At 42.7% G+C, this 26,745-nt stretch overlaps 1 protein-coding gene and 1 long non-coding RNA gene across 3 annotated transcripts in view; one reads left to right on the top strand and one right to left on the bottom strand.

The window, feature by feature from the left end:
* The window catches only part of LOC141157168 (uncharacterized), a 28,922-nt gene extending 5,169 nt beyond the window's left edge, over positions 1-23,753 (top strand). The window contains exons 2-3 of one of the 2 annotated variants that reach the window (XR_012247751.1): positions 10,842-10,932; positions 22,598-23,753. This is a non-coding gene — a long non-coding RNA (uncharacterized lncRNA). Of the gene's footprint in view, positions 1-10,841; positions 10,933-13,985; positions 14,036-22,597 lie in introns of those variants that run through there. The other variant, XR_012247752.1, reaches the window with a different exon arrangement.
* SEC22B (SEC22 homolog B, vesicle trafficking protein) lies at positions 684-26,367 on the bottom strand. The gene is made up of 5 exons (XM_073644097.1): positions 26,197-26,367; positions 20,585-20,694; positions 8,851-9,011; positions 1,728-1,874; positions 684-1,538 (listed from the first exon to the last, which is right to left on the bottom strand). Exons 1-5 carry the CDS (start codon positions 26,269-26,271, stop codon positions 1,384-1,386), a joined length of 648 nt encoding a protein of 215 aa, XP_073500198.1. The 5' UTR covers positions 26,272-26,367; the 3' UTR covers positions 684-1,383.
* Between the last annotated feature and the right edge of the window lie 378 nt (positions 26,368-26,745).

Below are 26,745 nucleotides of genomic sequence, written 5' to 3'. Positions count from 1 at the left end.
AAAAAAGTTTGTCGAAGCATAAGAGGCAGACTTCAAAGCTGTGCAAATTGTAATGGAAAACAGTTTGAGCACCTGCGTTGATAAAATTTAAGGGCTTTTGTATTATTGTTCAGAATAAAATTTAATTGTCAAAGTTATGCTTGTGTTAGTAAATATAATTTTATATATAAATCAAAATAAATGTTATTATTTTCTGTCCACCTACTTTTGGACCACCCTGTATAGTGTGACCAAATTGACAAGCACTTTCCAAGTGATGCTAAAATTGCTTGGAAAGAGCTTAACAGCCCGCATGCAGAAATGCAAGTGAAGAACGCTTCACATCCGCATGTCCCTGGCAGGAAAAACGCATGCACAATCCGCATGCGTTTTTTCTGCCAGGGAGATGCAGAAACGCTCAGGAAAAATCCGAAGCATTTCTGCATCGTGGGCACAGAGCCTTAAGCACAGATTTTCTGCACAGAAAAATAAATGCAGAGGGGGGAAAAAAAAAAAACTGCAGTATTTACGCTACGTGGGAACATGGCCTAAATCTTTTCCCACAAAACTACTTATTATTCTGCTCACCTCCTACTGCTCTAACAAACTTCACACAGATGGGGTAGTATGTTCACCGTGAGAGGTTTCATTTAAGACACACGCAATTGTATGATTGCCATTATTAAGACAAACTGAATACAAAGTTTGCTGTAGACTATCTTTAATTTGAATTTGGCTCACAATATATATTTTAATTAAAATTGTTTCTAGTAAGTACAACATGGCTGTATGACTTGATAAGACTATTGTGTATACATCGAGGATGGTTCCTCTTCCCCAATATTTTATAAACTCCTCTGAAGGACTGCATATGTAGGTATACTTTCTTGTTTGAAAATGTCTTCTGTACAACTCAATATTAGTGAAAAAAATAAATCCCCCCAATAGATTTTCTCTACAGTAATAAGATACAGAAGCACTAGGGGGTAATCAACATGGTGAAAAAGCTAAAATAGAACAGGCTGTCTATATAGACAGTACATAAACAGGAGCATGGTGAATAAATTGGCTGGACATTTTATATGGCAGGAAAGGTGTTAAAACAGAAAAGACAGTGTAGATAAGATGAAGAGTCACAAGTTGCATGAAGTGTATTCCAAAATGAATGTAGGAACAATACAGGTACACTTAGCCAACAGTCTTTCTAGTCTTGACTTGTCTTCAAAAACAGATGAACCTTGTTTAATCCAATGCAAACAAACTAGAGTGAATCACAGGTGTACCACTGTTAACCTCTTGGTGGCAGGCCTCAAACTAACAAGTGACATTGAGAGATTAGCCCATCCAAAGTTGCCATATATTCCATTTGTTTACTTTCACAGTTTGTTATAAGATTCTTGTATTTCACAGCCACCAAAACCGGACATATACGATCAACATGACTGAAAATACAGCAACTGCGGCCAATTTAGCATAGGTGGAGCGCATGTTCAGGTACTTTGCATCTTGACGGTATTTTTTTGACAAGGTTGAGAGATTGCTGGCCTTTGTATCCAGTGCTGAAAAAGAAGCAAACAATAAATAAAATTACCTGATGCATTTATTAGCCAAGTGTCAATGCAAAGATGGTGTTTTCCATGAAAAAAGGGATGATTGACACCAGCCAGCATGGCACGTGACCAATATGCAAACATACAGCCAGATCACCACCTGAGGCTGCCTGCAGCCACTATGGTAAAATGACCTACCTGATAAGGCTTCTCCACGAAGCAGTACTTCTTCAATGTTTGCCACCATGATCCTTTGAACATCTTGTAACTCAGTGTTGATGGAACCCAAGTTTCTTCTAGCTCTACTGTCAATATAGGTCTTCTTTGTCTTCTGAATATAATTATCTACAAAATCATAGAATTCTTAACTCAAGTATATTATAAAATAGTTTAGATTATGGCATTAAATAGACAGTGATTTAAGATGAAAATGAAGTTGTATTTCGGACCACCCCTTTATGCCAGAGAGATCAAAGGGCAGAGTTAGAAAGGGCCACAGCCCTGGAACTTAGTCTCAGGGCATGAGCAGAAGCATCTGCAATAAAATTCACAGCATTAGATAGTGTTAGGCTGCGTGCCCACGATGCGTTTTTAAGCGTTTCCGCAGCGGCAATTCCGCTGCAGAAACGCTTAAAAAACCCTTGGTAGAAGGTCTGCCATGTTCCCCAATGATAATCCGCATGTGCTGTGCACATGCTGCGGAAATTTCCGTTGCGGATTATCATTGCGGAAAAAAACGCAGCACTACCAATTATTTTGGGGAAGCGCTGCGTTTTCGCCGCCATTGACTTGTATTGGAAAGCATGGAATCCGCATCACTGGATCTGTAGATGCGCATTCCATGCGTTTCAATGTCCGGATGGTATCCGGGTCTGGAGAGGAGGAGACTCTCCTCCGGACCCGGGTACCATAGAACCTGTAAAAAAAAAAAAAGAATAAAATAAAAAATATACATTATACTTACCTTCTGATGGCCCCCAGTGTCCTAGTCTTGGCTTGCCGGCAGATCGCTGTGGACTCAAGGACCTGCGCTGGGTTGCGGCGGTGGAGGAGCGGGGCACACGCAGTAGCCGCTGCTGCAAAAACCACATGTGCCCGCTGCTAAAGGGAAATGAATATTCCCTCTTTTCCACGCCCATTGGCGTGGAAAAGAGGGAATATTAATTTCTCTTTAGTAGCGGGCACGGAGGAGCACTGAGCCGCAGCTCCTGTTGACAGTGCCCGCTACTAAAGAAAATGCATATTCACTCTTCTCCACACACATAGTCCCGGCGTGGAGAGGAGTGAATATGTCGGCAGCAGCAGCTCCCATCAGCGTCTGAGAGCCCATGGAGGTGATGCCATGCGCTGCTCAGATATGAAAAATATATAAGACCCAGCACCACCTTATGATAAGACATACACCTGTGCCAAAGTCCCTGAGAAATAAATGAGAGAAAAAAAAGCAAAGGGTAGAGCAGGCACCAAGCATAGTAAATAATCAAATATAGAGGCAGTGTATTGAAAACATTGTAGAAATTTTATTGTAGAAAAGACATACAGCACCACTTAGTTAAAAAGTACAGTTAAAAAACATATAAGACAAGAAAAAACAAAAAAACGCATGGACAAAAATAACCCTCTAGAGAGTTCTAACATGTGAATCCAATATAATGTGCATACAGATATATACATCAGAGAATATATGGCACAAATATAATGTGAGATCCAATGATCCTGGTAGTACAAACAAACTGCTATAATAAGCCCTCTGGATGATCTGTATGACGTAGGTATAGTATAATATAAGATTCAATGCGAACAGATTACTATGATGAGCCCTCCAAATAATGAATAGAAATGTCACTATAATAATGAATTCTAACCTCAGGGAAGAATATAACCTCCCAAAAATAAGTGCATATCTATCAGAAAAAAATCTAACAGAGAGGCTACCCCTGAGGAAGCCAGGACCTAATGGCGTAACGCGTAGGGTTACACATCGGCGACATCCCCTGTATTCCAGTGTGAACCCACATGGTTAGTATCATACTTTTTGATTGATTCATGTAGCATCTCTGTTAGATTTTTTTCTGATAGATATGCACTTATTTTTGGGAGGTTATATTCTTCCCTGAGGTTAGAATTCATTATTATAGTGACATTTCTATTCATTATTTGGAGGGCTCATCATAGTAATCTGTTCGCATTGAATCTTATATTATACTATACCTACGTCATACAGATCATCCAGAGGGCTTATTATAGCAGTTTGTTTGTACTACCAGGATCATTGGATCTCACATTATATTTGTGCCATATATTCTCTGATGTATATATCTGTATGCACATTATATTGGATTCACATGTTAGAACTCTCTAGAGGGTTATTTTTGTCCATGCGTCTTTTTGTTTTTTCTTGTCTTATATGTTTTTTAACTGTACTTTTTAATTAAGTGGTGCTGTATGTCTTTTCTACAATAAAATTTCTACAATGTTTTCAATACACTGCCTCTATATTTGATTATTTACTATGCTTGGTGCCTGCTCTACCCTTTGCTTTTTTTCTCTCATGCGCTGCTCACATGCCGACATGAGCTGCAGCAGGAGAACAGGAAAAAGAGCTGGAGGAGAGGTGAGGAAGGAAGGCGAGTATAAGGCTATGTGCCCACGATGCAGAAATGCTCCGGATTTTTTCCTGAGCGTTTCTGCATCTCCCTGGCAGAAAAAAACGCATGCGGATTGTACATGCGTTTTTCCTGCCAAGCACAAGCGGAATTGAAGCTTTCTTCACTTGCATTTCCGCATGCGGGTTGCCAAGCGCTTTCCAAGCGATTTTAGCATCACTTGGAAAGTGCTTGACAACTTATTCACACTATATAAATCCATGCAAACAGCATGGATTTATAGAGTGTGACTGTAAAGAATGGTAAAAAATAAATCCATACTTACCTTCTGATGGCCCCCGGAGTCTTTAATCAATGCGTCTCGGCTTGCAGCCAAGACAAGCACACCGGGGGCCATCAGAAGGTAAGTATAATATTTATTTTTTATTTTATTATTTTTTTTTACAGGTTCTATGGTACCCGGGTCTGGAGGAGAGTCTCCTGTCCTCTACACCCGGGTACCATCTGCACATTGGAACGCGTGGATTGCGCATCTACAGATACAGTGATGTGGATTCCAAGCGTTCCAATCCAAGTCAATGGCGGCGAAAACGCAGCGCTTCCGCAAAATAATTGGTAGTGCTGCGTTTTTTTCCGCAATGATAATCTGCAGTGGAAATTTCCACAACATGTGCACAGCACATGTGGATTATCATTGGGGAACATGGCAGACCTTCTACCAAGCGTTTAAGCGTTTCTGCAGCGGAATTGCCGCTGCGGAAACGCTTAAACGCATTGTGGGCACACAGCCTAAGAGTTTGTTTTTTTATGTGTGCGGTGATGGAGCCATATATACCAGGATTGGGGGATAAGGAGGCCATACATACCAGGATTGGGGGATGAGGGGTGCCATATATACCAGGATTGGGGGATAAGGAGGCCATACATACCAGGATTGGGGGATGAGGGGTCCTATGCATACCAGGATTGGGGGGGGGATGAGGGGTCCTATGCATACCAGGATTGGGGGATGAGGGGTGCTAGGCATAGCAGCATTGGGGGATGAGGGGTGCTATGCATAGCAGCATTGGGGGATGAGGGGTGCTATGCATAGCAGCATTGGGGGATGAGGGGTGCTATGCATAGCAGCATTGGGGGATGAGGGGTGCTATGCATAGCAGCATTGGGGGATGAGGGGTGCTATGCATACCAAGATTGGGGATGAGTAGGCAATATTTACCAGGATGGGGAAATTTACCAGTAGCTGCTGCATTTCCCACCCTAGGCTTATACTCGAGTCAATACGTTTTCCCAGTTTTTTTGTGGTAAAATTAAGTACCTCGGCTTATACTTGGGTCGGCTTATACTCGAGTATACAAGGTATATTAAAATTTCCCTACCGATCCCCAACTACACTGTCTTAACTGCCATTTTTTTGTTAACTTCATTGTAATGATGAGTGGTTTGAATATGCCGATGCATGCTGGGATACTCAAACGAAGCATCATAAGAGCAGGGGGCAGAAACTGCGGTCACTGTTACAGCCCCTGCCCCCTCCCTGAAGCAAAGAGTCATCAGTGACCCTTGTTTTAGGGGCTGTGCGCCTCCCTGCGAGTTGTGCACTGTGCGATCTGCACAGTGAGTGTCCACTCTGTTGTCGGCTCATATCAGTGGGCAACACAACACCTGTCAAGCAGTAGACTAGCGCCGACCCCGCTAGTGGCATCCCCTGCATGCTAGGTATGGTGACACTCATGTTGCTCATATGAGCTGACAACAGAGCAGACGCAGTCACTGTGCAGATCACACAGTGCACAGCAGGGACAAGCACAGTTCCCGAAACAAGCGTCACTGATGGCACTTTGTTCCAGGGAGGGGCTGTGACATTGACCGCAGCCTCTGCCCCAGGCTCTGATGATGCTTCGTTTGAGTATCCCAGCATGCTCAAAAGAATCGTCATTATAAAGGAAGTGAACAAAAAAAAAAATTGCAGTTAGATGGCCTAATTAGGGAACGGTAGGGAATTTTTAATACAGGTATATTAGAAAATAGCTTAGATTATGGCAATAAATAGATAGAGATTTAGAATGAAATTTAGTTTGACTTTGGATCACCCCTTTTAAAGATTTTACTCATAAGGAAATCTCTAGCTTTCCTAGACTGAAGGCCCTCAAACATCTGGTCTTGAACCAACTTAGGTTCTTTTCCTCCGAGATATTTGCATAGTTGCTCTTACAGACTTTAGTCAAGGAGAAATATCTTCAGCCTGGAATAAATGTCTCCCTGAACCATCTTCCACTGAGGATAAGTCAGATACAGACGACGTCACCATCCTCAATTTCAGAAGCACCATGCCCTGAAGAATCAGACAAGTAAACCTGAGTACTAGGCCACTTTACTGAGAAGTACAGGGTCCAAGGTGAACTTATCCACACACAGCTGACAAAGATTTAAAGATAAGCAAACAATATGCATAAGGTTTACAGAAGGGTGGGGGGAGGGGGGATCTGGACTTTGGGGAGAACCTCTCTTAGCCCACAAGACTAGCTTGCATCATAGCCACCTGGATTTCAGCATGCTGAGAATCAATCCGTTATTTTGCATTGTTACAAGAGAGCAGGGAAACTATTCAACAAGAGCAAATATGAGCTGGCTTTTCTTTAAAAAAGCACTCCTCCATCAATATTTCTTTTATCCTCTTAATATATTGCAATCGTCATATTGTATAGCACTGTTTACTTACAATTGCTCATTTTGCCTATCTACCCAGCTAATATTTCGCTTTTCTCTGTTCTATGTAGAAACAGGAAGTTTCTTGTCCCTGCATTTATCATTACCCTCTAAAACTCCTGACCCAGCTGCTGCTCCTGCCATTTACTTTTGCAGTGACTTATGACTCATACAGGGAAAATTGACTGTTACTACATAGAGCTTAGAATGATTCAGTTAGTCAGTTTTTAATCATGTGATGTCATAGACCTAATGGAAAACCGAAGAATTAACCCCTTCACCACCTTGGGTTTTTCCATTTTCGTTTTTTACTCTTCTTCGTCCCAGAGCCATACCTTTTTTATTTTTCTGTCAATATGGCCATGTTAGGGCTTGTTTTTTGCGGGACGAGTTGTACTTTTGAATTACCCCATTCATTTTACCATATAGTGTACTGGAAAGCAGGAAACAAATTCCAAGGGCGGTAAAATTGCAAAAAAAAGTGCAATTCCACAATTGTTTTTTGGGTTATTTTTTTTATCATGTTCACTAAATGCTAAAACTGACCTGCCATTATGGTTCTTCAGGTCATTAAGAGTTCGTAGATACCAAACATGTATAGGTTCAGTGCACTTTGAATTTTTCCCCCGTTTTCCAGTACACAATATGGTAAAACCAATGGTGTCATTCAAAAATACAACTCGTCCCGCAAAAGACAAGCCCTCACACAGCCATATTGACCAAAAATAAAAAAAGGCAGCATATCAGACATTGGCTCATGATTTCAGCCAGGATTGTTTGACTCTGAAATGCTGTGGCATCAAAATACTCACTTGCCTAATAATTCTACACATGGAATACTTAAAGTGAAGCCAAAATGTGATCAACAAATATCTAAAAAAAAAAAAGGTATGAAAGGGTAAATCAGCAAGTGCTGCAATGATTTAAATAAATATGATGTAACTAAATATGACCATGATTAGGCAAAAATGGACTGAAAATAAGAAAATAATGAGCAGTAAATCCACTGTAAAAATTTAGCAAATTGATAAAATATTGTAGTCCTGCAAATAAATATTCCAAAAGCAGCATAGAAGATGAAAATGAAATGAATGCTAATAGTAACTAAGGGAAAATGACGAGATACCTGCAGAATTACTGTTTCTTCTGTGATGTTGCCTACTCCAAAGCACGTTTTGTGAAAAACTTCGCTCGTCAAGGGGTTATTGAAGAGCACCGTATTTTTCAGACTATAAGAAGCACTTTTTTCCCCAAAAAAAATTTGGGAGGAAAATGGGGGTGTGTATTATAGTCTGAGTGTAGCTTACCGAGGGGAGGGGGTGCGATGGAGCAGGGTCTACGCTGTAGGAAACCGGCGACTACAGGAGTAGGGCGATACTGCGGGCGCTGGGCTAGGAGGAGGGGGTGTCCCGGCGGTGCGAGGCAGGAGTGGAGTCCCCGCTGCGCACATTAACCTCGCGATAGGGGTCAGGAAAATGGAACCGGTTGTCAGCACACGTGCAGATTGAGATCTCGGCTCTAAATCTGCACATGCGTCGACAACCAGCGCCATTTTCCTGAAGCCCATCACAAAGTCAATGTGCACAGCGGGGACTCCACTCCAGTCTTGAACCACCAATACATCCCCTCCTCCTAGCCTAGGGCCCGCAGCACTGCCCCACTCATGCTGTCAAATAACATAAATGTGACCCTGCTCCTGTCACCCCGCTGCACCGCAGTGTACCTCCAGGTAAGCTGCATTCGAACTGTAAGACACACCTTTGATCCCTGACATGCCTGATCCTGATGACAGGTTAAAAATTATTTTTCTTCTATTTTCCTCCTCTAAACTTGGGGTGCGTCTTATGGTCCCATTCGACTTATAGTCCGAAATGTATGGTAAGTGGCCAAAAAAATATTACATCACTTTAAGACCAAGCATTTTGCTATGACATGCATTTGTGTGTTTTTTTTTGTTTAAAGTTTGGCATGAACAATCAAAGGAATTACAAATAGTAATAACTTACCAAACTCTATGAAGGAGTAAGGTCTAGATACAGTGGGAACTTTCTTTCCATGTTGCTCATCAAATTCATTATACAGATCTTCAAGATAAGCAAATGCGTGTTTCTTAGGAAATGACATTTCACAAAGCACCAGATAGCAAACGCCCTTTTCAATTAAGTAGCTGTAGTGAAGGACAAAAATTATTTATAAAGTAATTAACGACGTCAATGGGTTATCCATGAATCTTTTTCATATGAAAAGCCCTGTCATTCAATTAATAGTGGTTTTAAAAGTAAATTGCAATGTTAATGCTGTTAATCTGTTGGACAAAATTTTGAACACTACTTTTAAAATCATTGTGTCTAATTGGATGTAAAACCAGTTAACAAAAGGTATGAGAATCATTAAATAAAGTAAACATGAGTTAACAGAAAAGAAAAACAGATCATACACAGTAAAACCCCAAAAAAGGGGCCAGGAAAAGGGCGCCTCTAGTTAAATTGGCCCACTTTGGTGCCATGCACAACAACAGGACACTAACAATACCCTACAGATAAATCCTATGAATTCATACTACCTACCCGCGGAGGTTGGCAACCTAAATAAACAACAAATATGGCGTATGCATACAGGGTCGGACTGGCCTGGCGGGGTACCGGTGAAATGCCCAGTGGGCCCCAGGGAAGAAGGAGAGAAGAAAAAGAAAAAAAAAACATTTTAAGGGCACGGGCCGCAGCAATGACGTTAAATGGCCTCTGAGAGGCCGGCAGCCTTTCAATGTTACTGCTAGGTGACGTCAGCGTGCGGCCTGTCACAGAGCAGAGCGCCGTGTCACAGCTGCAGCCGGCGTTCATCTTGATGTGCAGCGGGTCAAGCAACAACCCTGCGTGTGCACGCCCCTGCCTGCGGTTTTCAATTTTTGTCATTTTAAAGACCGCGCCGAATATGAAGCCGCAAGAGGACGCCGGGGAGGGGTGAGCAGAATTATTTGTTTTATTTTTTCCCCCCTCTGTGATTGGGCAGGGTAGAGGACAAAAGGGCTGACATAAGGGCTTAGGATGGGGACATTAAAAGGGAACCCATCAACATAAATAACGCTGTTAACGTGCAGATATATGGTTAATCTGCAAGTTAACAGCGTTATCATGCTGATCAGCGCCTGCACGGAGCCAAATGCAGCGGGGAGAAAATTAACTTTATTCTCCTCGCCAGCATTCGGTTTCAGTCATGGGGGTGGGAACGGTGCCGGTTCAGGCAGCGTTCAGAGTATACAGGGCGGCCACTGTAACCGCGCCCTCGGCCCTGAGTGACAGCCTGTCCCAATGCAGAGGGAGTGTCAGTTGGTGCCGGGGGCGCAGTTACAGCGGCCCCTCTGTATACTCAGAGTGGTGACTGAACCGGCGCCGTCCCCACCCCCATGACTGAAACCAAATGCTGGCGGGGAGAATAAAGTTAATTTTCTCCCCTTTTGCATTTGGCTACATGCAGGTGCCAATCAGTATAATAACTCTGTTAACCTGCAGATTAAACACATCTGCAGGCTAATACCATTTTTTCTGGTGACAGGTTCCCTTCAAACAAAGAGGCCCAGGATCTGGGACATTATTAAACAAAGGGTCCCAGGATCTGGGTCATTATTAAACAAAGGGGCCAAGGATGGTGACATTATTAAACAAAGGGGCCCAGGATGGTGACATTATTAAACAAAGGGGCCCAGGATGGTGACATTATTAAACAAAGGGGCCCAGGATGGTGACATTATTAAACAAAGGGGCCCAGGATCTGGAACCTTATTAAATAAAGGAGTGATATAATTACTGTATGGTGGTAAGGATGAGGAACATATATTCTTCCATGAGGGGAATCAAAAGGGTGGTCCTGTTACTGTGCAGTGAAGGGCGGCACTATGGGTTTTTTTGTCTTCATCTAACTTAGTGTAGAAGTTGGGGGAAAAAGTGGGGACTGCTGTAGAAGCGATCAGCTATTGATAACGGTGTGTTATTTTATGCAGAGACGAGTCCTGGCTGGAGAAAGCGATGTTGGTCTGCACTGGATGAAAAAGAAAAGCAAAGATGAAGGACTTCTAACTACAGAGGTCACTGGTGAGTCAGTGTATTACATGTACACCAACACTATATACAGATCACCAGTGACATTATACACAGGAGCTCTGTACATACTGTATTGTCACTGGTGATTGTATTACCTGTGAACTGAAACTATATTCAGAGCTCCTGTGCATAATGTCACTGGTGAACACTGCTTTACCTGTACACTGACACTATATTCAGAGCCCCTGTGTATAATGTCACCAGTGGATATATTAGTGTTATTAGTATTGTGTTTTTTACTAATTGATCAGTATTGTAGTATTCGGTCACTATGTGGTGGTAATATGTGATCTAGTCACAGTATGACGGTATTTATCCCCTGTATGTGGTATTATTCGGTCACTATGTGGTGGTAATATGTGGTCTGGTCATGGTGTGACTGTATTTATCCCCTGTATGTGGTATTATTTGGTCACTATGTGGTTTACATCAGCAAATTTGTAAGCCAAAACTAGGAGTGGGTGAAAAATGCTGAATTGGTGCACATGTTACTACTATACTTTTCCTCTGATTGTTCCGCTCCTGGTTTTGGCTAACAAATACTGATGTAAAATTCTGAACGTGTGAACGTGGCCAAAGGATAAATAATAAGTTATTGATTGGTAGGGGACAACTGCTGGGACCCGCACCAATCTGTAGAATGTGCAACTTTTATCCCCATTAGTATGGAGCGGCATGTACGACTGGACCACTGATTTATTCATTCCCTAAGTGAATGCCCTTAGCTTTTTCTGGAAGCCCCAAGAGGATGAATGGAGCTGTGGTCAGACATTCCACCTGCCGCTCCATTTTAAAATATGATTCCCTGGGTAGGTTCCAGTACACAGATAAAAACAAAAAAACCTATGCATGTTTGCTATTTAAGTGGTAAAAAAAAAAAAAAAAAAAAAATTCAAAAATTTGAATTAAAAAAAAGTTTTTGCGCTTGTTGCCATTTTCCGAGACCTGTAGCGTTGCCACTTTTCAGGATCTGGTGCTATGTGAGGGCTTATTTTCTGCAGCTTCGAGTAGATATGATGTTTGGATCACCTCTTATTGCAATGTTACAGTGACCAAAAAAAAACGTAATCCTGGCGTTTTTGATTTTTTTTCTCATTACGCCGTTCACTGATCAGATTAGGTTACTTTATATTTTGATGGATTGGACATTGCTGAACGCAGCAATACCAGATATGTGTACTTTTTTTTCGTTTAATAGGGCAAAAGGGGGGTGATTTAAACTAGTATTTAATTTTTTACATTTTTTTATTTTTATTTTTTGCTGTGTTCAATAGTCCTCTTAAGAGATTTGAAGCTGTGATCATCTGCTTGCCTGTGCTATACATAGCAGGACTTCAGCAAACATCATGAGTAGCGTAATGACAGGCACGGGGGTCTTCTGCAGAACCCCGACTGTCATGATAACCCATCGGCGCCCCGTGACCACGTGACAGGGGCGCCAAAGGGAGGAACTTGTGATGCACTTCCGTCCGGCGTGTTAAATGCCGCTATCAGTGATTGACAGTGGCATTTAACTGGTTAACAGCAGAGGGTGGTTCTTGAATCCACTCGCGCTTGTTAAAGGCACTTGGTAGCTGATTAAATCAGCCATCAAGTGCGGGAAAGATGCAGGGACACGGCCGATGCCGTAAATATACGCCATCGGTTGTGGAGGGGTTAATGATCCGTGTCTGGTATCAAAGTGGGATAATTTCATCTAGAGGAGCCCTCTTCCTGACATCTTTGCTGGGGGGGGGGGGGGGTTACGGAGTGTTATCTGTTTTGGAGATATTTTTAGAGCACATCTAATACATCTATTTATGTTTGCTTTGTCTAACTGGATGAAGTACAGGAATGCTTGGGAAATATGGTTGGGAATGATAGGGTCCCATATAAAAGTCAGTTCAAAGTGTGGCTGTGATGCAGTGGCTTCATAAAAGTCAAAGTGGCTTTCTACTGTGTCACTGGAAATTAAAGAAGCACTCCTCCTCCCATGAAAGTTTTTATCCTCTTGATATATTGCAGTCATCATATTATATAGCACGGTGTACTTACAATTGCTCATTTTGCACCTCTACCCAGTTCATTTTTCACTTCGCTCTATGTAGAAACAACTCATGTCCCTGCATTTATCATTCCCCTCTTCAACTCCTGACCCAACTGCTCCTCCTCCCCCTTGCCAGGGACTTTTGCAGTGACTTATGACTCATACAGGGAAAATTGACCTCCTGTTTGTACATAGAGCTTAGAAGGATTCAGCTAGTCAGTTTTTAATCACGTGTTGTCATAGACCTAATGCAAAAGAAAATAATTATCTGAGTAGAAGGGCAAAATGAGCCATTGTAAGTACACAGTGCTATATAATATGATGATTATAATGTATTAAGAGCAGGGCTGTGGAGTCGGTAAGCCAAACCTCCAACTCCTCAATTTCTCGACTCCCTCATACATGGCTCATGTTTAAGTGATAAATTTACTGTAGCACAGATTCATCTCAGCTAAAAGTCTAGACCCTTAGATCAGGAATATGACAGACATTTATAGGACATTTCATAACTTTCCCAAATTCTTATGAAAAAATATTCCCCACAAACTGCATTGAACTACTGTACCCAATTTATTATATATTTTAGGAGTCTGAGTCTGTCCATTTTATACCGACTCCAACTCCACCAAAAGGGGCTCCGCCTCAGACTCCACAACTCCGACTCCACAGCCCTGATTAAGAGGATAACAAGTTTGATGGGAGTGCTTAAGTGAAAATTTTCATGCGTTTTTTCTTAATGTTCGCATGAACATGTTGCATTACAGCTGGACCTTGACCATGTACAAAACATCTGCTGACCACTGTGTTTCACCCTGCTCCAAATTATTAAAAGAAGAGATAAAGTTGTGCTGGGAATCAATATTTAAATGGAACCTGCCTCATCAAACCTATTCTTTAAAAAGCCCAAGCTCTCTCATGCAATGTTTAAACTTCCGTTAGCCTGAAAATGGCTCACAAAATGCTGAAACATTACATTTGATGATCTGAAAGGACAACTTTACTTGTGTCTCTCTTTAAGATTGATCCCTTTACTAATTAACAACCAAAACATATGTCTGAGCCAGCAGTACCTCTTCTGTAAAGACCACATCTACTCCCCTATCCCACCAGGACATCCACCTACCTATCTTGGGACAACTTAGCAGGTATACCTTAAATACTTATTCTTATTGATGATCACCGATTCCCTTTTTAATTCCTAAACTATATACACCTCTTTTCAGAGTGAACCACCCCCCTGGGTCACCCACAACCTTCTTGGACTCTGATTCACTTCTCTTCCTTGCCATCAGGAAAATCACTCTGATCTAGAAGCCAATTCTTAGGCTGTGTGCCCACGTAGCATTTTTCAAGCGTATATGCTGCGGAATTTCCGCAGCGTAAACGCTTGAAAAACGCATGTATATCCGCACCCCATGGTCCCCAATGGCATTCCGCAATGTCAATGCCCATGCTGCGGATTTTTCCGCAGTATTTATGCTGCGTTCAAAAATCCGCAGCATGTCATTTAATTTTGCGTTTCCGCATGCAGAATTGCCTTTGTCCAATGCATAAAAAACGCAAGGCAATTCCGCATGTGGAAAACGCGTGATAAACGCGCGATAAACGCGTGCGGAATTCCACATGCATTTTTCCGGAAGAGGACTTGCAGAAATGAAGCAGAAATTTTCTGCTTCATAAATGCAACGTGGGCACATAGCCTTAGTGGATCCGCTTTGAGAAGATCCACAGAGGACCAGCAGCCTTTTACCACTACTACTACTAAACCCTATACCTAATATAAATTACTCCCGTTTTACTTTATTTTACAATCGGGTTTTAATCAATTTTATCAATAAAGAATTTTTTTTATACCTTTCACTCCATCTCATATTTATTTTACGCCTGGGTCCAGCGCTAGTTAATTTTAATCTAATCTTTTCACTCTTGATATACCGTGGTTTGTGTGTCCTACTTGCTGGAGGACCCTTCAGGGAGACCTACCAGCGCCACTGTTTTTCTATTTATGATCTGATTTATGATAGGAGTTTGTATGTTTGCAGTGGGTTTCCGCCCACATTCCTCCCACATTCCAAAGACTGATAGGGAATGTAGACAGTGCAAGAGTGATGATATCACCAAATCGGCAGTAGTTGTGGTGACCATCATATTATGTGAGGAAGTGGGACTGTGGTGAAACTATACTCTTGTGAGAGATCATACTATGTGAACATGGGGATAATGGTCATCATACTGTGTGTGTGGCTGTGCAGGCATCATATTGTTTGGTTAATGAGGAAGAGCCATCATACCGTGTGTGCGAATGTGAGCCATCATAGTGTGTGTCATCATACTGTGTGTGCGTGCATGTGTGTACGTGTGTGGGCCATCATAGAGTGTGAGTATGTGAGTCTCAACATACTGGGTTTGCGTGCGAGCACGGGTAATCAGACTGCATGCGCATGTTTGGGATGGTGCATTATACTGACTGTAAGGTCCATCAAAATGTGTGTGTGCGGGAGCATCATACTGTGTGTGTGTGCGGGGCGGGGGGGGAATCATACTGTGCATGGGGGAGTCATCATATTGTGCATGGGGGGGGGGTCATGGAGGCATCACATAGTTTGGGAGGAAGAGTCATCATACTGTGTGTGTGGGACATGAGCCATCAGTGTGTCATCATACTATGTGTGCGTGTGTGTGTGTGTGTGTGTGTGTGTGTGTGTGTGTGTGTGTGTGTGTGTGTGTGTGTGTCTCATCATACGGTGTTTGCGTGCCAACACGGGTCATCATACTGTATGCGCATGTGTGGGAGGGTGCATTATACTGACTGTAAAGTCCAGCAAAATGTGTGTGTGGGAGCTGTTGATCAAGGTACATTTAAAGGCTGGATAACAGGAGCAGTACGGTTTATGGTTTTGAATATCTGCTACTGAAAGAATACATGCTACAATAAGACCCATAACATGTATTAGCATTAGCGGCTAGTCAACATACTTAATTCTACTCAAGTAACCCCTGCTGCGCCTGTATGCCTTGTCCGTTCTATACAAGTCAGATGCAATATAGAACTGGCATCTGCCTGTAAAAGCAATGACAGCAGCATTGAAATAACACTATCACTGATGCGCACACTCATTGAGGCCCAGAGAACAACGGCTTGTTATAGCAGCCAAAGGCCTGATGAAGGCCTCCGTTGCTGCCATCTTAGTACTCCTCTCTGAAGCTCAGCTGCAGGTTTTTTACAGTCAGTGTCATCGTTTTTTTGGTGTGTGTGTGTGTGTGTAATATATTTTATAATGAAATATTCTCATTGAATACTTTGTTCTGTACAAAGCTGAATGTGCGGACAACAAAATCACACAAAAATCATCAATGGAATCATCAATGGAAATCAAATTTATTAACCAATGGAGGCCTGGATTTGGAGTCACCCCCAAAATTAAACTGGAAAAACACACTACAGGCTGATCCAACTTTGATGTAATGTCCTTAAAACAAGTCAAAATGAGGCTCAGTATTGTGTGTGGCCTCCACGTGCCTGTATGACCTCCCTACAACGCCTGGGCATGCTCCTGATGAGGTTGCGGATGGTCTCCTATGGGATCTCCTCCCAGACCTGGACTAAAGCATCCGCCAACTCCTGGACAGTCTGTGGTGCAACGTGACGTTGGTGGATGGAGCGAGACATGTTGTCCCAGATGTGCTCAATCGGATTCAGGTCTGGGGAACGGGCGGGCCAGTCCATAGCTTCAATGTCTTCATCTTGCAGGAACTGCTGACACACTCCAGCCACATGAGGTCTGGCATTGTCCTGCATTAGGAGGAACCCAGGGCCAACCGTACCAGCATATGGTCTCACAAGGGGTCTGAGGATCACTTCTCGGTACCTAATAGCAGTCAGGCTACCTCTGGCGAGCACATGGAGGGTTGTGCGGCCCTCCAAAGAAATGCCACCCCACACTATTACTGACCCAGTGCCAAACCGGTCATGCTAAAGGATGGTGCAGGCAGCAGATCACTCTCCACCCAACGGCGTCTCCAGACTCTGTCACATGTGCTCAGTGTGAACCTGCTTTCATCTGTGAAGAGCACAGGGCGCCAGTGGCGACTTTGTCAATCCTAGTGTTCTGTGGCAAATGCCAAGCGTCCTGCACGGTGTTGGGCTGTGAGCACAACCCCCATCTGTGGACATCGGGCCCTCATACCACCCTCATGGAGTCGGTTTCTAACCGCATGTGCAGACACATGCACATTTGTGGCCTGCTGGAGGTCATTTTGCAGGGCTCTGGCAGTGCTCCGCTTGTTCCTCCTTGCACAAAGACGGAGGTAGCGGTCCTGCTGCTGGGTCGTTGCCCTCCTATGGCCCCCTCCACGTCTCCTGGTGTACTGGCTTGTCTCCTGGTAGCGCCTCCAGCCTCTGGACACTATGCTGACAGACACAGCAAACCTTCTTGCCACAGTTCGCATTGATGTGCCATCCTGGATGAGCTGCACTACCTGAGCAACTTCTGTGGGTTGTAGAGTCTGTCTCATGCTACCACGAGTGTGAAAGCACAACCAACATTCAAAAGTGACCAGAACATCAGCCAGAAAGCATTGGTACTGAGATGTGGTCTGTGGTCCCCACCTGCAGAACCACTCCTTTATTGAGTGTGTCTTGATAATTGCCAATAATTTCCATCTATTGTCTATTCCATTTGCACAACAGCATGTGAAATTGATTGTCAATGAGGCTATGTGTCCACGATGCAGAAATGAAGCAGAAAATTTCTGCAGCATTTCTGCATCTCCCTGGTAGAAAAAACGCATGCAGATTGTGCATGCGTTTTTCCTGCAGAATACATACGGATTCACATGCGTTTCCGCATGCAGATTGACAAGCGCTTTCCAGGCGATAGCATCACTTGGAAAGTGCTTGACAACTAGGTCACACTGTATAAATCCATGCAAACAGCATGGATTTATACAGTGTGAACCGTAAAAATAAAATAAAGCTATACTCACCCTCAATGCCCCGGCGTGGCTGCAGAGCTCGTTCCTGTCTGGTTCCCGGCTGCCGGCATATCGCGAGAAAGAGCGGTGAAGGGCCTGAGGTCACATGACTGTGACGTCACCGAAGGTCCTTCAGCGATGCCGGCATGCAGAGAAGCCTTCGGAAAGGGGAGTATAAACTTTATTTACTATTTTATTCTTTTTTTTACAGGTACAATGGTACCCAGGTCTGGATGAGAGTCTTCTCTCCTCCAGAACTGGGTACCATCCGCACATTGAAACGCATAGAAGCCGCTTGTCAAATGTACAGACGCACAATCTATAAGTCTCAATGCAAGTCAATGGCGGCCATTCCGCTGCGCTTCCGCAAAATTAAATAACATGCTGCGGATTTTTGTACGCAGCATAAACGTTATGGAAAAATCCGCAGCATGTGTATATAACATGCGGAATCCCCTTGGGGACCATGGGGTGCAGATTACATAGCGTTTCACAAGAGTTTACGCTGCGGAAATTCTGCAGCATAAACGCTTGAAAAACGCTACGTGGGCACACAGCCTCAGTGTTGCTTCCTAAGTGGACAGTTTGATATATTCTGTTGTTTAAGTGTTCCCTTTATTTTTTTTTAGCAGTGTACTATAATCAGAAAATCCCTACTACCCTAACAGCTTTCTATTTTTAATTCACCAACTTCCTTTTTGATGACGCTTCATTTGAGAATCTCCAGTGCATGCTGGGATACTCAAACAAGATGTCATCAGGATCTGGGCTGGGCTCCGCTCTGCTCTACTGAGCATGTGTCATCTGTCAATTCCGATGGATGCTTAAGGCTGTGTGCCCACAATGCGGATTTAATGCGTTTCCGCGGCGGCATTTCCGCCGCAAAAACGCATTAAAACCGCTTGTTAAGTTGTCTGCCATGTTTTCCAATGATAATCCGCACGTGCTATGCACATGCTGCGGAAATTTCCGCTGCGGATTATCATTACAGAAAAATCCACAGCACAACCATTTATTGTGCGTAATCGCGGCAAAATCGCCGCCATTGACTTGCATTGAACCGCATAACATCTGCATGTATACATGTATGCATGCGGATGTTATGCGGTTCAATGCGCGGATGGTACCTGGGTCTGGAGAAGAGGAGACTCTCATCCAAACCTGGGTACCATTAGTAAAAAAAGGAATTAAAACGTAAAAAATAAAAAAAACACATTATACTTACCTCTTCGGCGGCCCCCGGTCTCCTCTCTGTGTGCCGCAGTGTTCAGAAAGGACCTGCGGTGACGTCATTTAGTCATGTGATGGTCGCGTGACCTGTCAGCTGACAAAATGACGTCACCGCAGGTCCTTTCAGAACACCGCACGGCACTGGAGAGGAGACCGGGGGCCACTGGAGAGGCAAGTATGTTTTCTTTCATTTTTACGTTTTAATTCTATTTTTTACTATTGATGCTGCATTTAAAGCAGCATAAGTTGGTCACACACTATAAATTCATGCCAGTTGCATGGATTTATACTGCGTGACCCACTTGTCAAGCACTTTTCCAAGTGATGCTCAAAATTGCTTGGAAAAGAGCTTGAAAAAACGCATGCGAAAATGCATGCAAAAACACTTAAAAGCTTCTCCCTGGCAGAAAAAAAACACATGTAAAATCCGCATGCGTTTTTTTCTGCCAGGGAGAGGCAGAAACGCTCAGGAAAAATCTGCATCAATACAGCATCGTGGGCACATTGCACAGTGTCAAGATCCTATCTCTTTTTTATTGCAGAGTGACAGAGAGCTAACTCGCCAGCTCTGAGATTAGGATTAAGTCAGTGTTCGTTTCGGACCACCCCTTTGAATATATCAGCAGCACAATTCTCTCATGACAGTTTGAGATACAATGTATCATCCAGAATGCAGCCTGCTTGGCTCCCAGGGATATATTTATTAGGACTCCTCAGCTGAAGGCAAGGTGTATCAGTTTTCAGCTTGGATGTAAACAAGAATGTTCTAGCAACCAATATCAGGAGTAGAAAACACAAGTCCTTAGCATATAACAATTACAGGTCAAATACATGTAGTGTAGTAGCTTGTGTATGGCTATATTCACACATCATGATTTTTTCAGTGATTTTTGATGCAGTTTTTTATGCAAATTTTCAGCTGCCTTTTGCAGTACCAGCAAAGTCTATGAGAAACCAGAATTCTCTGTTCACACATCATGGGTTTTTTTGTTCAGGATTTTGTGCTTTGCATGTTTTTTTGGAAAATAGAGCATGTCACTTATTTCAGCGTTTTTTCACCCATAGGAAGTAATGGGTGGCGAAAAAAATGCTGAAAAAACGCATCAAAATTTGTTTCAGCGTTTTTGATGCCAAAATAGAATGGGGTTCTTTTTTTTCACAGAACTTTATGTACATGCATAAAAAGAGACAGAAAGACAGTGAAAAAAAAGCAGCAAAACTGCAAGAAAAATCCTGAACAAAATGCCCTTGAAGATCAAGTTTTGCTGCAGAAAATTGACACAGAAAAAAAAAAACATGATGTGTGAACATAGCCTATAACTGCACAAAAATGATAGCAATGAGCCAGAAGATGCAAGTAACATTTCATACGTCAAGCGCAATAAAAAACAAAGAAATTCTCTATTTACTCACTGGAATGTCATTGCTCCTGCCTCCAGCGTACATCGAGCAGGTGACTGTTCATTTAATTTACGGAAGAGCTGCTTGGCTTGGTTCTGATATTGCTGCAAATCTCGGCCAGACTACATAAAAAAAATAAATAAAACGGACAAATATAAAAGCTCCAAATCTAAAAACCTTATTATTTTATACATTATTTATTTTTCTCACTTATATAGCGCCATTAATTCCACAGCACTTTACAAACATCACCATCACTGTCCCCATTGGGGCTCACAATCTAGATTCCCTATCAGTATGCTTTTGTAATGTGGGAGGAAACCCACGCGAACACAGGGAGAACATACAAACTCCTTGCAGAGGTCCTCGTGGGATTGAACCCCAGAGCTAATCACTGAGCCAACGTTGGAATCAACATTAAGAGGAACTTTGATTTGAATAATGCGGAGTTGAAACACCAGATACCGCATGGACAGCAGTAACGCTGTCTCTAGTAAATCCTTGAATGGATCATGGCACTCGAAGGATAAGTGCACACAATGTTGTATTGTTCAGGTCAATTCCACCTGAAAAAGCGCAAAAAAAAAATTAACATATGCACAGCAATATAAAGCGGCTGTGAAAATGTTCAGTCGTTTTAGCTCCATTTAACCGTTTCAGGCTTCTAAAGCTCCAAAGAAGTGACCTGACCATTTTTTCAGGCGGATTCCACTGCTCACTAGTTTACATAAACGTTTTAAAAAAGGTGCCAGCAGCAAAGTTGCAGCAAAAATGATTGAAAAGATGCCAAAGAAAATGATTCAGGAAAAACACTGCTAGTGCTTTCCAGAAGTGTATTCTGCTTTAAAACATGATGGGGTAGATTGGAGTCTAAAAGCCGCTGTGTGCACATACCCTTACAAGCATCACAGCTACAATATCTTTGTAGTCAGATGGCAAATCCTCCTGACACAGTAATGATCATTTTTTAACGTGTTTAATTTTTGTTGAAAAACACAATTGGAATTTTAAAGGGAATCTATCAGTAGGATCAACACTTCTAAGCCATCTCTATAGGGGCATGCAGGACATAGAGAGTAGAGTAAAATGATACCTCGATATATGTAATCTTAGGTCTTATTCCAGAGAAATCCATAATGTTCTTAAAGAAACACTGCCATCAAAATTGTTATCCTCTTAATATATTGCAGTCATCATATTATATGGCATTGTGTACTTACAATTGCTCATTTTGCCTTTCTACCCAGTTAATTCTTCTCTTTTCCATTAGGTCTATGACATCACATGATTCATTTTAGTGGAGAGATTACGGCATCTTGGCTGCTCTTGCGGAAATGAAGAATCCACGAAGGTGTGAAATAAGGGTTTTATTAACCAAAATTGTATTTCATACCACTGAAGATTCTTCATTTCCACAAGCGCAGCCCAAGTATTGTGATCTCTCCACTAAAGAGAACTGCTATCTGGAAGATTTTTTCCTCCAGCCACAGGTTGTAAGGCTCTTATTGGTGTGTCCATAGACAACCATGCCAGGTGAGCACTACCATCACTCTTACACCATCTCATTTCTCTTGAGGTATTACACTATTGTGAGCTTCAGTCCTAATCAGGCCTCATCACGTCATTAAAAACTGACTAAAACTGAATCCTCTTGAGCTCTGTGTAGAAACAAGAGATCAATTGGCCCTGCATGAGTTATAAATCATTGCAAAGTCTCTGGTATGGAGGAAGTGGGGAGCTGGGTCAGGAGTTGAAGAGGGGAATGATAAATGCAGGAACAAGACACTTAGAGCAGAGAAAAGTGAAGAATTAACTGGTGTGACAGAGTCACTGGTAAGATTTATGAGGGGAGGTACAGTACAGACCAAAAGTTTAGACACACCTAATTAAAGATTTTTCTGTATTTTCATGACTTTGAAAATTGTACATTCACACTGAAGGCATAAAAACTATCAATTAACACATGTGGAATTATATACTTAACAAAAAAGTGTGAAACAACTGAAAATATGTCTTATATTCTAGGTTCTTCAAAGTAGCCACCTTTTGCACCAGATATTATTTTAAATGAAGAGGACGTTACCAGTGAGACATATAGATCGTGAGAGCAGACTGTCAATGATTACATGTGTCACACTGACATGTAATGACACGGATTCCCTTTAAAACCTCAAAGTAATGATACAAGGTATTCAGAATATGAAAGATGTTTTTCTAACATAGCCTCATCCACCGGCCTGCTACTTTATTGCACTGTGGATAACCTACGTGAATCCACAGGAATTTGGGTACAGCTTGATGTAAATTGGACAAATCTTTACTAATGATTTGTGTCATAAGTGATACAAACCTAAAAATTTGCTCACAGATGAAGCAAAGAGAAATTTATTTTAGAAATGATTTTTTTCACAACGGATCTAATTTATGGGACTAGGACTGAGGAAAAAAACAAGCCAGTATAGTGTCAAAGAATACCAGTAAAAATCATACAGATATACTCTTTTTTTGATCCAATGTAAACTAAAAGAATGGCAAAAAATAATGCACAAGCACTCTGCTGTCTAAAAAAAAAAATCTGGGAGTAAAAGAAACTGGTCATATTCCTATTCACATTCAGACTGCTTGCTGCCATGCCCCATTACTGAGCTCACAACCTATCTGACCAGGAACAAAAAAGAAGAGGAGGGGCAAGTAAGCTTAGAAACAACCTCTCACTATGCCTAATCCTAGCTTGAAGGCAGTCTATCAGCAAAGAATGACCATTCAAACTAAGTACAAGCACTCAGGGCACCCTTGGTGTGGCCAAATATTAAGGTGCACTTAACCCCTTAACAACTGCCGATACGCATTAAAACGGCGGCTGTTAAGGGGCCTTATTCCCTCATTGCCGTTTTAAAAAGGCAATAGAGAAAAGGGCTGTAGCGCCCCCCAGAGTCAAAAATTATCCGGGCTCTTAGCTACCTAGGGTAGCTGTAATCCTGGAGAACATGATTAGGGACGTTTTTTCCGGTCCCCGATCACGTGATCGCCGTTATTCAGTGAATAACAGCGATCACGAAAAAAAAGTGTGCCCGTGGTTACAATTTCTCTCTCTTCTGACATGATATACTTGTCAGAGAAGAGAGAAGTTAAGCCACCCCTGTACCTCAGCCGTTCCCCGGATCTCGTGATCTGTCCCCCAGCATGTTCCTGTAAAAAAAAAAAAAAAAAAAAAAAATTTAAAAAAGAGGGAGCATGCGCAGTGCGCCCACCGACTTCTTCTGGACCGTACCCGGCAACAATAGGAAATTTTCGCTATTGGTCCCTTTTGATCACTGTGATAGTCCCAATCACAGTGATGAAATGCAAAAAGATACTACATCAAATCCCCCTTTGTCATCCCCTTAGTTAGATAAAAATAATTTTAAAGAAAGGGTTAGGATTGGGGTTAGGATTGTGTTGAGATGTTTTCAAAAATAAAGGAAAAAAAAAAAAAAAGATTACTAGTGTTGAGCACAATTGCTCGTTAATTGAGTTTGCATCGGGTGCTCAGAAGTGATGAGCAAGCGTGTTCTGTTAACCTTTTCAACGAGCACGCTCGGGTACTCGCCGAGTATTTGCGCTAACAAACAGGCAATCCACGCATGTGTCACAGCTGTCTAACAGCCGTGGCCACACTAACATAGAGGCCGAGCACGTTGCAAATACTTGGCGAGCACCCGAGCGTGCTCGCCGAAAGGGTTGACAGAACACGCTTGCTCATCACTAGTGCTCAGGTATGCACCAAGTATTGCGGGTGCTCAAGTGACATGCTCGAGTCCCCGCCCCATGTTTTTCAGCTGTTAGCACTTGCGCTCAACACTCAATGACAACATATTCAATATAACGACCTAATGTTATCAAATTCTGTGTCATACCTCTAGGTTCAAAATGCTCACTGTAGCACTGGATAAAATCCTTGAGGGGTCTAGTTTCAAAAATTGGATCACTTGTGGGGGGTTTCCACTGTTTAGGTACATCAGGGGTTCTCCAAACACGACATGGCATCTGCTCTCTGTTCCAGACAATTTTGTGTTCAAAAAGTCAAATGTCGCTCCTTCCTTTCTGAGCCTTGCCATGCGCTTAAACTGTGGTTTTCCCCCACATGTGGGGTATCGGCATGCTCAGGAGAAATTGCACGACAAATTTTGTGGTCCATTTTCTCCTGATACCATTGTGAAAATAAAAACATTGGGGTCTGAAGTAAAATGTGTGTGAAAAAAAGTTAAATGTTCATTTTTTTTTCCTTCCACGTTGTGTCAGTTCCTGTGAAGCACGTGAAGGGTTAATAAACTTCTTGAATGTGGTTTTGGGCACCTTGAGGGTTGCAGTTTTTAAAATGGTGTCACTTTTGGGCATTTTCTGTCATGTAGACCCCTCAAAGTCACTTCAAATGTGATGTGGTCCCTAAAAAAATGGTTTTGTAAGTTTTGTTGTTGGAAAAAATGAGAAATTGCTGATCAACTTTTAACCCTTATAACTTCCTAACAAGAAAATTTTTGGTTCAAAAATTGTGCTGATGTAGAGTAGACATGTGGGAACTATTATTTAACTATTTTGTGTGACATAACTCTGATTTAAGGGCATAAAAATAAAAAATTTTGAAAACTGCAAAATTTTTGCCAAATTTCAGTTTTGTTTTTTTTCACAAATAAACACAAGTGATATCGAAGAAATGTTATCACTATCATGAAGTACAATATGTCATGAAAACAAATTCTCAGAATCAGTGGGATCCTTTGAAGCGTTCCAGAGTTATTACCTCACAAAGTGACAGTGGTCAGAATTGTAAAATTTGGCCTGGTCATTAAGGAAATAATTGGCTGCGTCACTAAGGGGTTAAAGGGTTGGCCATGATGCACTGAGCTCCTGGATTTGGTTTTAACAGTTATTTTGTGTTGACAGAGTCACTTTTAAGTGAAAAAGAAAGAAAGGTGCTGCACAACCTGTTATAGGGGTTGTTCAAACGCTACCCTAATATCTACAGGGGAAGGATTGCTTTAAAAACTCATGAAATAAGGAGTACTCACCTGCCCCCTCTGATCCAGGGCAGGCCGTGCTGACATGAAGCAACAATGTCCCTGTTCTTGGGTTGGATCAGATGTGGCTGTGGTGACATGCTGGTTTAGTGACATAAGGAGGGGATGTCATGGCTTCCTCTCTCGGTGTAGACCACCAATGCGATTTGGAGAGTAACCCTTATCTCATTTACTAGGTGTAATGTGAGTGTAAAGACAGGAGATAACAGGAGATACTCCGCATGGAAGAAACTACCAGGAAAGTGAAGCTGGGCAGTGAACTGCGGACTTTCTGGACATTTGCAGCGAGTCCACCTATGGAAGGAAGCTGCTGAGGGAGAGACCGACCACTGCCCGATAAGACCACTGCAGATGTCTGCTCTGTAGACCCTCGGCCGTACTGTCCCGCTGATCAGCGCCCCTCAGCCCTCACACCAGGGACCCTGCAATGGACGTGCACAATATATGGGAATGGAAGTAACGCCTTGTCCTACACTGTGCGAACCGAGACAGACAGGAGCCAGCGATTCCTCCACCAGCTACAGCTGCCCCTAAGCGTGGGCTTAGGCAGCGCCACACACCGCTCACCTGCTCGTCCTCCTGCATTGACGCTGCCAGCGGCAGGCCGTCCGCCACTCTGGCTATCATTGTAAGCAACACCATGATCACCACACAAGAAACTGACAACTACAGCGATGAGTTGGCCGGAAGTGTTTCCAGCAGTTTTTGGTTGCACCGGTAAGTGTCTCCTTTAAGTTCGTCCGCCCGAAATCAGAAGAAACGTTCTGTGAGACAAAGGTTCCGCTGCAATGAGAAGACTGCTGATTCACACCACCGTGCACGCCAAGTGCGGAGACGCGCAATCTGCAGGCTGCTCTCTACACTCCATGCGCCTTCACCTCGTATTACTGAGCGCTGCAGGCTGCTCTCTACACTCCATGCGCCTTCACCTCGTATTACTGAGTGCTGCAGGCTGCTCTCTACACTCCATGCGCCTTCACCTCGTATTACTGAGCGCTGCAGGCTGCTGTCTACACTCCATGCGCCTTCACCTCGTATTACTGAGCGCTGCAGGCTGCTGTCTACACTCCATGCGCCTTCACCTCGTATTACTGAGCGCTGCAGGCTGCTGTCTAC

The sequence above is a fragment of the Phyllobates terribilis genome, unplaced genomic scaffold, assembly GCF_046119375.1.
Source record: "Phyllobates terribilis strain yellow unplaced genomic scaffold, ASM4611937v1 Scaffold_8__6_contigs__length_399053987, whole genome shotgun sequence".
In the NCBI taxonomy this organism is placed as follows: Eukaryota; Metazoa; Chordata; class Amphibia; order Anura; family Dendrobatidae; genus Phyllobates; species Phyllobates terribilis.
Note: the sequence above shows the minus strand (reverse complement) of the source record. Positions and strands in the feature narration are given on the sequence as shown.

What these genes read in the sequence shown, in the direction of transcription:
- SEC22B (XM_073644097.1), bottom strand. Translation starts at nt 26,271, where the DNA reads ATGGTGTTGCTTACAATGATAGCCAGAGTGGCGGACGGCCTGCCGCTG. An exon ending in GCAGGAGCAATGACATTCCA is followed by an intron (nt 9,012 to 20,584) that starts GTGAGTAAATAG and finishes CCTTCACTACAG; the next exon opens with CTACTTAATTGAAAAGGGCG. An exon ending in TCGTGGAGAAGCCTTATCAG is followed by an intron (nt 1,539 to 1,727) that starts GTAGGTCATTTT and finishes CTTCTTTTTCAG; the next exon opens with CACTGGATACAAAGGCCAGC.